This window comes from Calidris pugnax, unplaced genomic scaffold, assembly GCF_001431845.1.
Source record: "Calidris pugnax isolate Ruff unplaced genomic scaffold, ASM143184v1 scaffold141, whole genome shotgun sequence".
Classification (NCBI taxonomy): domain Eukaryota; kingdom Metazoa; phylum Chordata; class Aves; order Charadriiformes; family Scolopacidae; genus Calidris; species Calidris pugnax.
In genome coordinates, this window is record NW_015090902.1 from 4,615,747 (window position 1) to 4,629,663 (window position 13,917).

The 13,917-nt window shown below is 39.6% G+C and overlaps 1 protein-coding gene across 1 annotated transcript in view; it reads left to right on the top strand.

Annotated features, from left to right (window-relative positions):
- Positions 1-18: 18 nt before the first annotated feature.
- The window catches only part of TDRP (testis development related protein), a 29,516-nt gene continuing 15,617 nt past the window's right edge, over positions 19-13,917 (top strand). Inside the window, exon 1 of the mRNA XM_014948910.1 lies at positions 19-144. Within this exon, the coding sequence (XP_014804396.1) occupies positions 28-144 (117 nt within the window). The 5' untranslated portion in view covers positions 19-27. The remainder of the gene's footprint in view (positions 145-13,917) is intronic.

Below are 13,917 nucleotides of genomic sequence, written 5' to 3' on the forward strand. Positions count from 1 at the left end.
CACACACACACACACCCCGCGCCCGCCATGTGGAAGCTCAACAAGAGCAGCAAAGTTCTGCTGGACGACTCGCCGGAGGAGGAGGAGACGCGGCCCCGCGGCCCGCCGCCCGCCGCCGCCGCGGCAGCCTTCGCGGCCCCTCAGGTAAGAAGCACAGGGCCCGCTGTGGGGTGGCGGGGGAGCCCCGCGGGGCCCGGGGAGGGGTCGCCAGCCTCGGCCCCGGTCCCCGCCGGCATGAGTAATCACTTTTCCCACCCCTGGGTGCGGGTCGGGGGAAGGGGCGTGTTTGCGGGGCTGTCACCCCGGCGTTTTGGGGGCGCTGACCCAGTGGTGTGTCCCCCCGGCTGTGCTGCCCGCCCTTCCCCTGGCTCCCTGCCGCGGGCTGCCTTCCCTCCCAGCCCTGGGCAGAGGCACCGCAAACCTGGTCTGTGAGCACCAGGCATGAAAACTGGTGCGTTTTTTTGGTGGTCTGTAAGAACATCACCTTGCGTGGCAGATGAGCCCCCCTTCTGTGGGGGACCAACGTTTCGGCAGGATTCCTTTTTCTGCCCTTTCATCAATGGTAGTTGGTTAACCTCAAACAGCCGCAATCTTACTTGGAAGCTTTCATTGTTAAATGCTAAGTTAAATAGTGGTGGTGGCCTTCTCAAAGTACTGGGCGCCTAACAAATGCAACCTGAAAGGAGGGGTATAGCAGTTGAGTACCGGGCAGAACAGCTAAAACTTGATAGCAATCATCAAAAACTTGATAGCAATTCTCTAGGTGGACCTGCTTTGGCAGGGGGGATGGAGTAGATGATCTCCAGAGGTCCCTTCCAACCCCATGTGATTCTGTGATTCCGTAATTAGGCATCAGTCCAACTCAGAAGCCAGTTTCGCTGACCGATACTGCTTTGTTGCTGAACTGATTTTCTGTTGCCACAGAATGTCTTTAGATGTTCTGTGAGAGGCTGTAGGATCCCTGCCTATCTAAAGTCAGCAGTTGCCTCAGGCTGCAGACTGCTGAGGTTTGTTATTCAAAAGAGGGTACAAAAACCTACCCAACTTCCCGCCCTATGGCTGTGGTGCCTACCTTGCTGGAAGAGCTGGAATGTATCTAGATAATCTACCTTCTGCTTGAGTTCCTGGTTGACAACTGCTGTGGGTTGTCAACATGCATGGCTATAGCTGAAGAGTAGCCTCTCCCAATCACTGCAGTTATTGCCTCCATCTTCTAGTAGCCAGAGTCACCTGTCTGCTCCCCAGTTCAGCCTCGCCTTGTCCTTTCCCCTGCACAGCGAGCAGGAGAGCCCTAGCCCTTACTACTTGTTTGACAGCAGCTGTGGAGACTGTATGGATGAATAGGTTCTTCTCCTGTGGGAGAGGAAGAACAGGTACTCATGCTGAAGACCCCTTTCAGGGGATGAAGGGGGGATTGTTGGAGGCAACCTGAAGTATCTCCCACAACCTCTCATACAACACGTAATGTCTCCCTCCTACAATTCCTGTCCTCAGGTGCTTGGAAACTTCCACTGTTATCACTAAACTGCTGGCTTGTGCTATCCACAGCCCTCCTAGAGTTGCTTATCTCCTGCAACCCTCCTTGAACACTAAAGGTTACTGAAAGCTTCCAGTAAATTCCACTGACTATTCACTGCTTCTCTTCTCTACCACAAATGCTCCAGCCCTCCTCTGAGGCTCCTGACTTTACCCTCCCAGTCAAAAGATGGTAAGATGATTCTCCAGACTTCTGTCCTGAAAATTCTCCCAATCCTCTACTTTAGCAACAGAGGTTGGGGTTTGTTTGTTTGGTGGGTTATTTTTTTGTCCTGTCCAGTTGTCTTTACTTTCGTGGGCTTCTGTTCCATTAGTGGTGGCCTCAAGTTATAAGGGTGATGACAGTGATTTCTGGTGCAAATGATTTGCTGTTTTCATCAATTTTAAGAAAATTCCTTTCCAATTCCCACAGTGCCTATTATCAATGGCACTGAAATAAAAGATGCTTTTTTGGTATTGGACATGCTGGGGAAAAATAAATTATTCTAAGGCACTAAACAAAATATTCGTGAAGACAGAGGATTCGAAAAAGTTAGCAAGGCTGTAGTGTAGTTTGGCACAGAACTGCAATGAAGACCGTTAAGTTATGAGTTGTTTTACCTGTTAAAATCAAGAAAATTTGACAACTGAGGGAAAAAAACCCCACCCCAAAAAACATTTAAATGTAGTTACTGTAGAGTTTATGTACACTTTAAGGAATGATAGATGATACAGAAAAGTATGACCACCTAACATTGGAATTCTTGTGATCTATCAAGGCAGCTCTAAGACAGCCATAGGTACAGTGTGTCTAAAACATGGCTTAGACGTCAAGGAGAAAGCGTGAGGTACCCAGATGCGCTTGTTCAGCTTCTTACAGCTGATGTGGTTCAAGGGCCTTGCTTTTAGTCTTTCACATTTTTGAGGTTTCATCAGAACCTGTTTTTTGCTCTCACTAGTGTGATTGCAAGGGAGTGAAGTCCAGTGATGTGTAGGGGGACTTGGTAATGATCTGCACTTTGCTGCTGCTGCATCCTGGCCTACATCACCCAAACCCCTGACTTTGAAGGACAGTAGCAGCACCAGAGCATGGAGGGGTTACGGGAAGAGTTCTCTTGGTACCTTAACTGTGCGCGAGAAAGTCACGGTCTTCCTCAGCTTCTGCTGGGTTTAAGTTGTCACGGTACAGCCTGCTTAAGCTGTAGATGAAGGATTACCTCATCAAGATGAAGAGAATCCAGGACTTGCCTAATTTTCTTTCTTGAGGATCAAAATCCAGATAATTTGTTTGAGTGCTTTTTAGTAGATTAAGAAAGCCCAGTATTAGATTTCATGCAGAAGTTTACTGCTCCATTTCATTTCCTCTAGGTTCTTTTCTGATATGTCATTTCGTAAGAGAAGATGAACCATATTCATCACATTTTGACTTCGATTTATATGTTGTTTTCCCCAAAAGCTATCTTTTGTCTTTATTTTCATTTTTAACAGGCACACAGGAATAAAATCCTTTAGCTTCTACCATTCATGCTAAAAATAATGCTGCAACTTTTTACTTCAAAGAAGATAAATTGGTAGTCATATCTGGTCATTAAACAGACCAGGCTGAAAGTGTTCCAGCATAATGAAATGTTGGTGCTATATGTTCTTTCTTCAAAGCTGGGAAAGAGTGAAGGAGTTCTCTCTGTGCAACGTAATAATTAGGACATTGCAGTAGCAAACAGCAACAAAGAACTAGGCTACTGTAAGTTAAAAAAAAAAAACACCACCACCAACAACAAAAAAACCAACAAAAAACCAGACCCCCTTTGTTACTCTACAGAAATTTTAATTATCCCATTTAGATATGGAAGCCTGATCTGGGCTTACTCAAGCAGACATTTGAATTTGTAGAAATTCGTAGCTCTTAAATAGAAAAGCTTAGTTTGATCTAAAAAGGGAAGTTTTGACAGTTCTGGTTTTGTGGAATACAGAATGGTTTGATTTTGTTCCAGGGGAGAACAAAAAACAAATTTTAGAACATGAAAATTGCAATGGGAGGGAATTGTCAGCTTCTGGCCACTTTTTAGCAAAAGTTTCTGCATACATTCAAGTCCTTTGAATTGTTAACACTTATTTAAAATAGTAAGGTGTTTCCTGAGATAAGAAAGACAAGTAAATTTTGAAACAGTACTTGTGTAAATAACTGTGTGGATTATTGTATATTTTTTTTTAGACCAGACAGTTATAGACTGAATCTTGGAAGTGAATTTTAATTTATGCTTTGGAGCATGAATATTTTTAATTTATGTGAAGAAGGTGCTTTATTAGGTAAAGTTACAATTAACACATGAAGGCAACTTAAACACACATAAATAGTACACATGGATAAAATGAAATTAGTGTGCTTTTTATGTGTCTCTCTCCAAATATGCTAGAAATGTACAGTGATGTATGCCAAACTTGTGTTCACTTTGTAATATAGTCATTATGTCTCAAACTGTAGTTATATTTTTGGAAAGGGGAAAAATGTTGGGTTTGGACTTCTGGAAGGCAGTGTTTTGGCAGTCATGCTAGGTCCTCTTTGATTCAATCCTGCTATCATGTAATCAGTCCTCAGAGATGTCAATGCTGTGTCAATATCACATGTAACTGACGTAAAATGGCGCTTGACTTTAAAAATACATCTATATATTAGGGTAGTGGATAGGCATCAGTCTGACCTATATTATCTTCTGCAACTTTATCTTTCATGTAAAAATATTTCAGATCCTTAGCCTTGATCTGTTCTCCCCGATTGTATTTTTTTTTTATGTTCAAAGAGAGTATGTGCAAAAACATGTTTTATGCTGAATTTTGTTTAGACTTGCTCACTGAATGTTTCAAAGTTGGCTATACAGAATTTTAGTTATCTATTTTAATGAAGATGTTTAAGTCTCTGGTACAATTTTAATACTGGCTTTCATCTTGGAATGAGTTGAACTCAGACAGGCCCTGCAGGAATGGGTGGGAGCTGCACAGCATTTCTTATGTTCTACTAATACGTTGAATAAGGGTACTTTTTAATTAAAAAAATAAAGCAGGCAATGTTAATCCAGCTAATGCCTTTCCTTCGCTTTCTAACCATTGCAGTGTGTCTCAGGCTTTCCCTGCAGTACTCTTGTAATTCCTTTATACCTTCTCCTTTCTGCTAGCTGGGCTTTTTTCCTTTCATCAGAGTTATTCTTGTGACATTTTGGTGACATTTTCCTGGCTAAAATCCATCACCTGTATTCTGTCATCGTTCTTGAATGTTAGATTGTGGGACTGATGGCGAAGGCTTTCCTGAGCCCTTCCTTGCCCTGCCTTTCTTGCTTTTCCTCCTTCTTGTCACATTCCTTTTTAAGCAGCTTCTTGAGTGGGTCCTGTTTCTTTCTCACAGTCTTCCTGGAGCTCTGCAGAGCCGACGGTGTTTTTTGGGGCTTTAGGCTTTTTTTTTTTAAATCCCTTTTATTTCTAAGGTGCTTCACTTTCTGATTTGTACTGTCATTTTTACCTGTTTGACCTGGATCAGATCTGATTCTCACCTCTTACCCCCCTCTGTGTTGGTTTATTCTGACTCTTAGAAGTCCTACAAAGCACGTGTTGTCTGGTTGGTCTCCTACTACAGACAACATTAGTATCTCCCTTTTTCTTTCAGTCAAGCCGGTAAGCTGAAGGTTGTCAGTGGTTTTTGTCTATTGGGCAAAAGCGAATTTGTTTCTAATACTTTACTGCTCTTTCCTCTATGAAGTCCAGGTCTGCTTTTTCTTTTTTTTTTTTTTTTTAAATTATTAATATTTTTCTTTCTGTCTAGGCAGCTGAAATTTTTGTGCAGACCCTCACTTCCCATCCTGACGGTGATTACTTCCTCTGCAGCTCCTGATAACCTACGATGCGTTTCCCCATCCCCTAGTCCCTACAAATCCCATTGCTGACATAAAGTTTAAGTCTTCCTCATCCTTCAATTTCCGTGTTTTCAGCTGGCCTCCCTTTGTTTCATGACATTTGCATTTAAATCTCTGTCCTTGCTTTCAGGGTTTTTCTTAGTACATCCCCTTCCTCTCCCCCATTTCTCATTTTTATCACTTGTATCTTTCCTCCAGCCAGTTCTGCTTTACCAGCTCTGATCGCCCCGGTTTGCCAACAGCCTTCTCTGTCTTCCTCCCCTCCAGCCTAATACAGAATTATCCCCTTTCACTGACCCACAAAACCACTGTAACCACTGTCTTCTCCCCCACATCGTTGCCCGAGATCCACTTTCCTTAAGCTATTTGTTGTATCTTCATGGGGTTCTGCAAGGTTTTTGGAGCCATTCTCTCCTGACAGCACTGGACCAGCTGCTATTAATATACATACTAAAATATGTTGCTTTTTGAGAAAGAATTAATAATTTAAATATATTAAATTCTTTACTGGTAAAGTAGATTTATTATTTTTTCCTTGCTTTTATAGAAACTATTTGCCAGATTGCATGAGGGCATCTATAACATGAGTAGAGTTATTAGATGTTACTGAGCGCTTTCTAGGTAGACAATCTTTGGGTTCTGTCATCAGCAGAGGTACGTTTTCAAGAACTTTGGCCCCTGGTTCTGTGTGAAGAGCTCCAGGAAGGGTCTGTGTGAACACCGCAAGGGCTGATAAAAGCTGTGTGTCAAAAGGAAGCACTTCATGTGCTGGTGAATGCTGTAACCAAAAATAATGCGTTCGACCTGTTTTGCAGAAGCTATACTATGAAAATATTGCCATTACTCATGCGAGAGCTTTTTTAAAGATATGTAATTTCATTGCAAACACCATGATTGAATAAAAGTTGTATGTCAGCTACTGTCTTTTGAATTAGCATCTGTGGGTTTGTTTTCTGGATCCGAAAAAAGCAAATATGAACATCTAGCATGGATAAGTTGTTAAAAATAATTGACTTCAATTGCTGCAACAATTCAAATATTCCAGGGAAGTTTTCAATTTTGATGAAATTTCTGACTGAAAATTTGTCAAATTGATTATTTGACCTTCTTTGTTTCAGCTTTGACACTCATGGTATTTTGATCTTAATACAGCTGTTTCTGTTTCTTGAAGCATATTTAAAATATTATAAATTGGGTAAAACTAAATTCTTAATGAGCTGAGCTTTTTAAAATATCTTTAAGGTGTTTAATCTTTAATAACATTCTTCCAAAAATATTTCAGAGAAGCAAAGTCTGAGTAAGATGTATTATAACCACTTACTACAGAGGTCCACAATAATGGGAACAATTAATAGAATAACCTCATGTATTGATGTAAGAACAGAGAGCATAGGAATCTGGTGTTCTGATGTTTCTCTTGGTAATGCCAATAAAATGCAGAACTACAAAAGTATTTTTATGTAAATACTTTCTGAAATTAATCTTCTCCAGTTCATTTGGCCATTTATATCAATTGACAGTAAAACATATGGAAATAATTTAGATATTCTATTTTAAGATGTAATGGAATGTGAAGCAATAACTGAAATTGTTGAATGAAACAAAGTTTGTGACAATGCTAAACAAGTTCTTGACAGCTGTGGATACTGAAGGAAAGAACATCATCTTAATTTAAATGTATTCAGTATTAATAATAATTTGAAAGGTGAAAACATAGGAGAACTGTTTTTCGTCTTCCGGTCAGTCTGGTAGGTAGTTATGAAAGGCTGAAGCCTAGAAGATGGAAGCATTTTTAATTGCATTGGATGGGTTGCCTGCTGTATCTGAAATAGTCACCTGGACTTCTTAAAATCAGCAGAGTGAAATAAGTTCTTCTAGAAACGATCTGATGAATTATATTTTAGAAGTATGTTTCAAGATCAGTGGATTAGTGTTGTCTACTCAATACATCCCAAGATGAAAGTATAATTATTTATCATACTTATATTTTTACATTTTCCTTTTCCTCATGGACAAAGTATTTTCAGTTTTGCCAAAGACTGGCAGAGGAAACTTGCACAGTAGGAGTCACTGTCACTGTTTAGTCTCAGTGGCATTTAAAATGGTTTATTGTCATAATGTAGATGTTTTTCTAAGTGTAGTGAGCAATCTGGAGCAGAAGACTATTTTTGTAGAAGAGGAAAATGAGTTTAAAATACCAAATTACTCTTGAGCATGAACAAACTTTAGAAATGCTTAGGTTAATAATTTTCATTGGTGATATTAATAGGCAGGTGGTATAAATTGAGAATTTCCTAGGTGGCTGGTTTGGTTCACTCACTTGCTTTAGGGACATACAAATGGAAGATTGAGATCTAGCAGCAGATGAAATATGGACGTGACAAATGAAATGATCTTGGTCTCAATCTAGGCTACTTCTGCCAGGAAGGAGCAGAGTCAATTCCCCGTTCTGCATGGGAGTTCTGCTCACTGAACGCATGGCCTTGTGTCCCAGAAGAAAGCTGTATGACTGAGTAATGCATCCCTCATTTGCTAAAATTGCAAAGCTTGTTTTTCCTTAAAGAGCATGTTTGGTTTTATGTGACTGTTCAGGTACAGTTCACCTTTATTTTTCAGCCGTGTTAAAAGAATATGTTGAAAATAGCATAGTTGTTTCAGAGCCTGTTTACATGTGATCACTGATGCCTCAATTTCATGACTCAGAAAGCATATATCCACACATTGAATTGTTCTGGGTGTATATTATAGGTGCAGCAAAGAAAATGAGGCCCAGTGCCACTGAAGTGCTGCTGCTAACTTTCTTCTTACCTGTGTTTGAGTGCATTTTGCATTGTTTTGGATTCAGTTCTAAAATTAGATAAGCGGAGTGACTTTTGCGTTAATAATCTGCTTGAGTCTTGTTTGTTTCATTTGACGTTACAGCAAGATCCTGCTCAAACCCAAGGAAATAGTTTCTTTTGTTAGCTGCATTTTAAGATGGTGATCTGGCAATGTGATCCCTTCTGAATCCGTGCGGACCGTTCCTGGTCAGGCTGTGTATAGAGAGTTGTTCAACTGTTTGGTTTGTAATCAGCGTTTTGGGAATCTTTCCAGCTTCAGAGGTTAACTTTCAGGTTTGTGATTTCCTGAGTGATTTTTTTGAATTATTTTTATTTAACCTTCTCCTCTCCTATCACTAAATTATTTGGTGGGGTTTGTGGAATACTGGGAATTACGTTAAATTCTACCCTGGAGTTTATCTCTTGAGGTGATGTTTGTTTTGTTTTTTTTTTTTTTTCTCTTAAGTTATACATTTGTGGATCATAATCTAATTTGCACTTACAGGCATGATAAGCTAGACTTTAAATTACTCTCAGTCCTCGATGAGACGTGAGGCTAGGCAGAAGGGATGTAATAGGTCAGTAGAAGGGCAAGAATTTGTACCAAAAGGACCTGCTCTGTTAATGATAGCTTGTGTACCCTTACGCGTGCTCGGCTTTGACAGCTGGTGTGTGTACGGCAGGAAGGTTCCACAACTGGGTAGAGAAAATCGATAATACACCATTTTATGTACTAGAGCAAAAGAAGGGCATGCAGGGTGAGATGATGCTGTTATTTGCCTTAACTCTTTGATGTCCAGCGTTCCTCATCTTGGCCTGAATTATGAAAGGGAATGATTTAAAGAGACTAATTAATTACTTTACCACAGAGGAAGCTGAGGGAAGTAGATTACCGTTTTGATCTCTGTACAAAAAGGTTTGTGTGCTAGTTGAATTAATCCCTTGAGTACCTTATGGTTTGCAGTATGTCCAACAAAAGGGCACTTGTTTCCTTATGAAAACACTCTGCGCATACCAACCTTCCCCTGCCAGAACTGGAAGGCTATTCAAGTTGCTGATCAGCATTTCCCACTAGTCTTAGCATTTAGTCACCTATTAGTTACTAAATACTATAATGTGGTCTGCGTATTTCTTTTACACTGAATTAAAAAAAGAACTGTTGGAACTGTAAACCGCTTAGATTAAAATACACTGAAATAATTTGTAAATGTTCAGTGTCAGAGTGTGTTCTGCAGCATGATAGGGAAAGCTCATCTTCACTCTTTACGTGTAGCAGTGCAGTAGATTGTCCCCTGAAGAAAATTTGAAAAACCAAACTGTAGGCTCTCTGATCTCTGACCAGTAAAAATAGTAGAGAATATGTATCAGAAGAGGGTGTACTAATGTGCATCACTGAAAAATGCAAATTATTAAAGACAGGTTGTACATGACCTATCATTTTTCCTCAGCTCTTTCCAGTGATGGCACTGGTCCCCTCCCTCCCTCTCCTTTTTCCCCGTTGTCCTTTTCTTAATGCACAGCCCATCCCTACCACACAGTGCTCAGGTCCTTCCCTGTGATGTGGGCCACAGCTGGCTCTGAACCCCGACATGTGCTCCTCCCACACTTTCATGCTGCCGTGGGGCATTCGTCTGCTTCTCTGTGCTTTCCCTAGCAATGGATTTTCCACAAAATGTTTCAAAGTCTAGTTTCTTTGAGACTGCTGAATTCAAGCCAACTGGCCAGTTTCCGTCAAGAGTTCCTGTGACCACAGGAGATGTACAGATGGACATCACAAGCACACCACAGCTGTCCAAGTCTCCTTTTCTTAAGCAAGATCCTAAAAAGGGTGCTGTGGGTACTTGGAAAGTGTTTCACCCCCAAAAAAAGTATTTTAGGTATTGCATTTTCACCAGTTGCTTTCTTGATGGTTTCATATCTTTTGGTCTTTGTATTTAACATCTTTAAACTTTGTGTTGTCTTCTTACCATCAGCCTCTGCTGATGAGCGTGGTTCCTGCAGACTGTCTCGTTCCTTAGGAGGTAACACCTTGTATGTCTGTGAGCAGTAACACTGTATTGACACAGAAACACAGCCCTAGTTGTCACACTTCTAAAGAAGCAAATAAATACCCCTTTTTGTCTACTATTTATTGTGAATTACATCTTTCATCAACAAGGGTATTCACATCTTATTATGCTGACTTCTCAGCTGCGTGAGGAGCTCGTTGCATCTCTGTTTTCCCATAAAAGCTTTCACTGTGAAAGTTGCTTTGCACTTTTGCTTCCTTGTCCTCTGGCTTGCTAGAGGCTGGATGCCTTCACACTTTCATCTTCTCTCTTCTCTGCAGTAGAGCATGAAGTCTTATCCTTCTTAAGATATTTGGAGAGCCAGAAGAATTAGAACAAGAGGTGTTATTTCTTTGGAAGGTACTAACAGTGTCTTACTTGTTCTGGAGACAGTATTGTTGGTTGTTGAAACTGGTTACTCTGTCAGCTCTGGATGTCTGAGATAATTTCTCCTCTTCCCATATTTCCCTTGAGGCTTTTCTAGGTCTTGGTTTTTGGGGTTTTTTTTGTCTTCTTGGGAAAAATTTGGACAAATTCTCTCGCTCTTACCCTGTGTCCAAGCAGAGAAGCCATCATGTTAAGTCTAAGGCTTTGCAACCTCATCCAAACGTTTGAGAGCTAAAAGCGTTGAGGAGAAACAAGGAAACTTCTGAAATTGTATGTGTGTGGTGTTTCCATTTAAAATATTGCCAGTGATTCTCTTAAAAGGAGAGAAAGAAAAAAAAAAAAAGAGGAAAAAGTAATTGAATTTCACTCTAGGGTACAACACAAATCTTAACTGTGTTATTTTTTGGTATCTGATCTGCAATAATAACCTCCTGGGTTAAAGACAGTTAACTGAAATCCAGAAGTTAAGTAACTTAAGTTCCACAGGAAGTAATATTCTCATTTTGGATAATGGGAGTTCCTGACTTTGTATTTTGCCCCAACAAGTAAAGCTCTCTGTCTACACAACACTTTATTTATCTATCGCTATAGAATAGTTTGGGTTGGAAGGGACCTTTAAAGGTCACCTAGTCAACCCCCCTGCAATGAGTAGGAACATCTTCAAATAGATCAGGTTGATCAGAGCCCCATCCAACTTAACCTGGAATGTTTCCAGGGATGGGGCACGTACCACCTCTCTGGGCAACCTGTGCCAGTGTTTCACTACCCTCATTGTAAAAAAAAAAAGTATGCATTCTATCTAGTCTGAATCTTCCCTCTTTTCGTTCAAAACCATTACCCCTTGTCTCACCAGTACAGGACATTTCCACATACAGTTATTATTGAACTATACTCTTGAACTATGGTCTTCATGCTGGTTCTAGAGAGGCTCCTGACTCCATCCCTGTCCCTTGAATAATATAAAGTATTGCCTGTAAAGTAAATGGAAGTGTTAGTAGGCAAATAAACAAGTATAAAAAGAGTTGGTTTTTTTCATAAAAAATAAATACAACCAAAAAAGATGCATGGGATTTGCAGCTGGTCTCTCAAAAGGAAGCTGATACATCTGGGCCCCCACATGACTAGAAATATCTAATGCTCCTCGTGGTGCCTTTCTCACCTCTTTCTGATGCTGTTAGCAAAGTGAAGGAGACCTTGGTAATGCATAGGAGCTGGGATACTCTGGTTTTTGGGTGTTTTGGGATATGTGCATGCGGAGTTACCCTAAAACAGAAATTAAGCTTATGGTGCAAAGAGCATATCAACTCCTTTAGCATTTAATTCAGTTGAAAAGGAAGGAATTGTTTAATTTGGTTTTGAAACAGGAAGTGGTTGACATAAGCAAAAAATGGACCAAAGTGAATACAGGGGATTCTCTGAAATTGCCACTTCGAAGATGCTTTCCATAAATTTTTCTGTTCTAATTTTGTTTTTTTTTTTTCTTGGAATTGGAGTTAACTAATTTCAGTTACAGGTGGCTGTTTTTGTTTTATACTTGGGAACTGTTTGTATTTGGAGTTACAAAAAAAAAAAAAGTAGCCCTTTTCTCATTAAATAGGCTAAGGAAAGGTAAAATTCCATAATTCCTATACGCTATGTCCCACTTTATATATCTTTGGCCTCTAAAGTACTCCTGACACTATTCTTACTTTTCTTGTCTTGATGAGAACGTTGATAGTAACAGGATGGCCTGAGTATTCTGACACCAGCTTAATTGAGAGATGGACAGAAATGCTAAACTAGTGAATTACCTTCACTAACATCTTCAATACTCTGGCTTTCTTTGGAAATCTACAGTTATAAATGGAGAGGAAAGGAACACGGGCAAAAGTCTGTCCTTGAGTTAAGGAAATGTAATGCTTTTTAGCATGAAGGAGGAAACAATCTTGGGACATTCTCTCTGCCCAGCCTACAGACTGCATATACCATCATCTAGTATAGTATTCAGAAGATCAGTGTGGATCCAAAAAATACAGACATGATTATGAAGATGCAAATTGAATTTTTAATTTTAATTGTAGTAAAATTGTTATGACGCAAGGGTTTTTTTGATGTCTCTTTGGGATGTGGGGGTTTTGGTTTGGTAGGGGTTTGGTTTTGCTTTTTACTTCTGGTGCAGCATTTTTCATCCTTCTGAATGCAGTTGTGTTCACATTTCTTACTTTACTAGTGGTGTTTGTTTAGTTTTGCATTGTGATCCTATTTGGTCAATTTTCTTTTATGATGGACTGAATAGAATGAAAACATTTATGAATACTCTAAAAGGTGTCACTGCTGATTGTCAAACCAAAACTGACTATGGGCCTTCTTTTATCTTTACCCTTTTTTTTTGAGAATAAAGACCAGTTTCTTCATGATGAAGTTTCATCTTCATTGTCACAACTTGCAACAAAGGTAAATACCTGTTCTTTGGTAGCGTAACATGTTTTATATATTTCAGTCAGTGTATGTTAGGAAGTTACCTGGTTTTCATGTACAGCCTGGTGAAGGAGGATAGTTATGTACTGATATTTCCTTGATGATTTTCTAATTACTTACAATCCTTGGTCACGGGATTGTTATTGAAGTAGTATTAGCAGTGCAGTATAAGTTAGTTAGAAAGGTGCCTTACTTCCTTTTTTTACTGGGGGGGAAAGTGACTTAATTTTTTTCCTTCCACATGATAGGTATTAAAACACAAAATGAAAATAAGCCGCCACAGGAATAACTGAAGTCTAAGGAAGCAGTAGCTATTAGCTGTAACAGGCAACAAAAACATGAAAAGTAGACAGGATTTGGGTTATTTATTTCATTATAGGTAGCTCAGCTGGCGCTCTGACTACAAGAGTTTATCTCTTGTATCTCTTTCAGAAAAGAAAAGTAGGCATAGAAGTTAAATGTTTTTACCTTGATATGTGTCCAAGAATTTTTTTGAAAGTTCTTAAAATACATTAGTAGAAGATAAAAGAACTGGAAGTCATTACGATATGCTAGAGCTTGTTTTGAAATTCCATAGGTATAGAGAAAAGCATTTTAAAATAGTTTCATTAGTGTAATAGAATACTTTACATTAATATGTATGTATAAACTGAACATCTGCCTCTTCTTTTTGGTCTTCAGATGCAGCATGATTTTCACTGAAAAGTGAGATAGAACTATACCTTTTGCTACTTCTTAGAAGAAATGTATTCCTCTTTATGAAAGATAAACTACTGTTCATTTTATGTC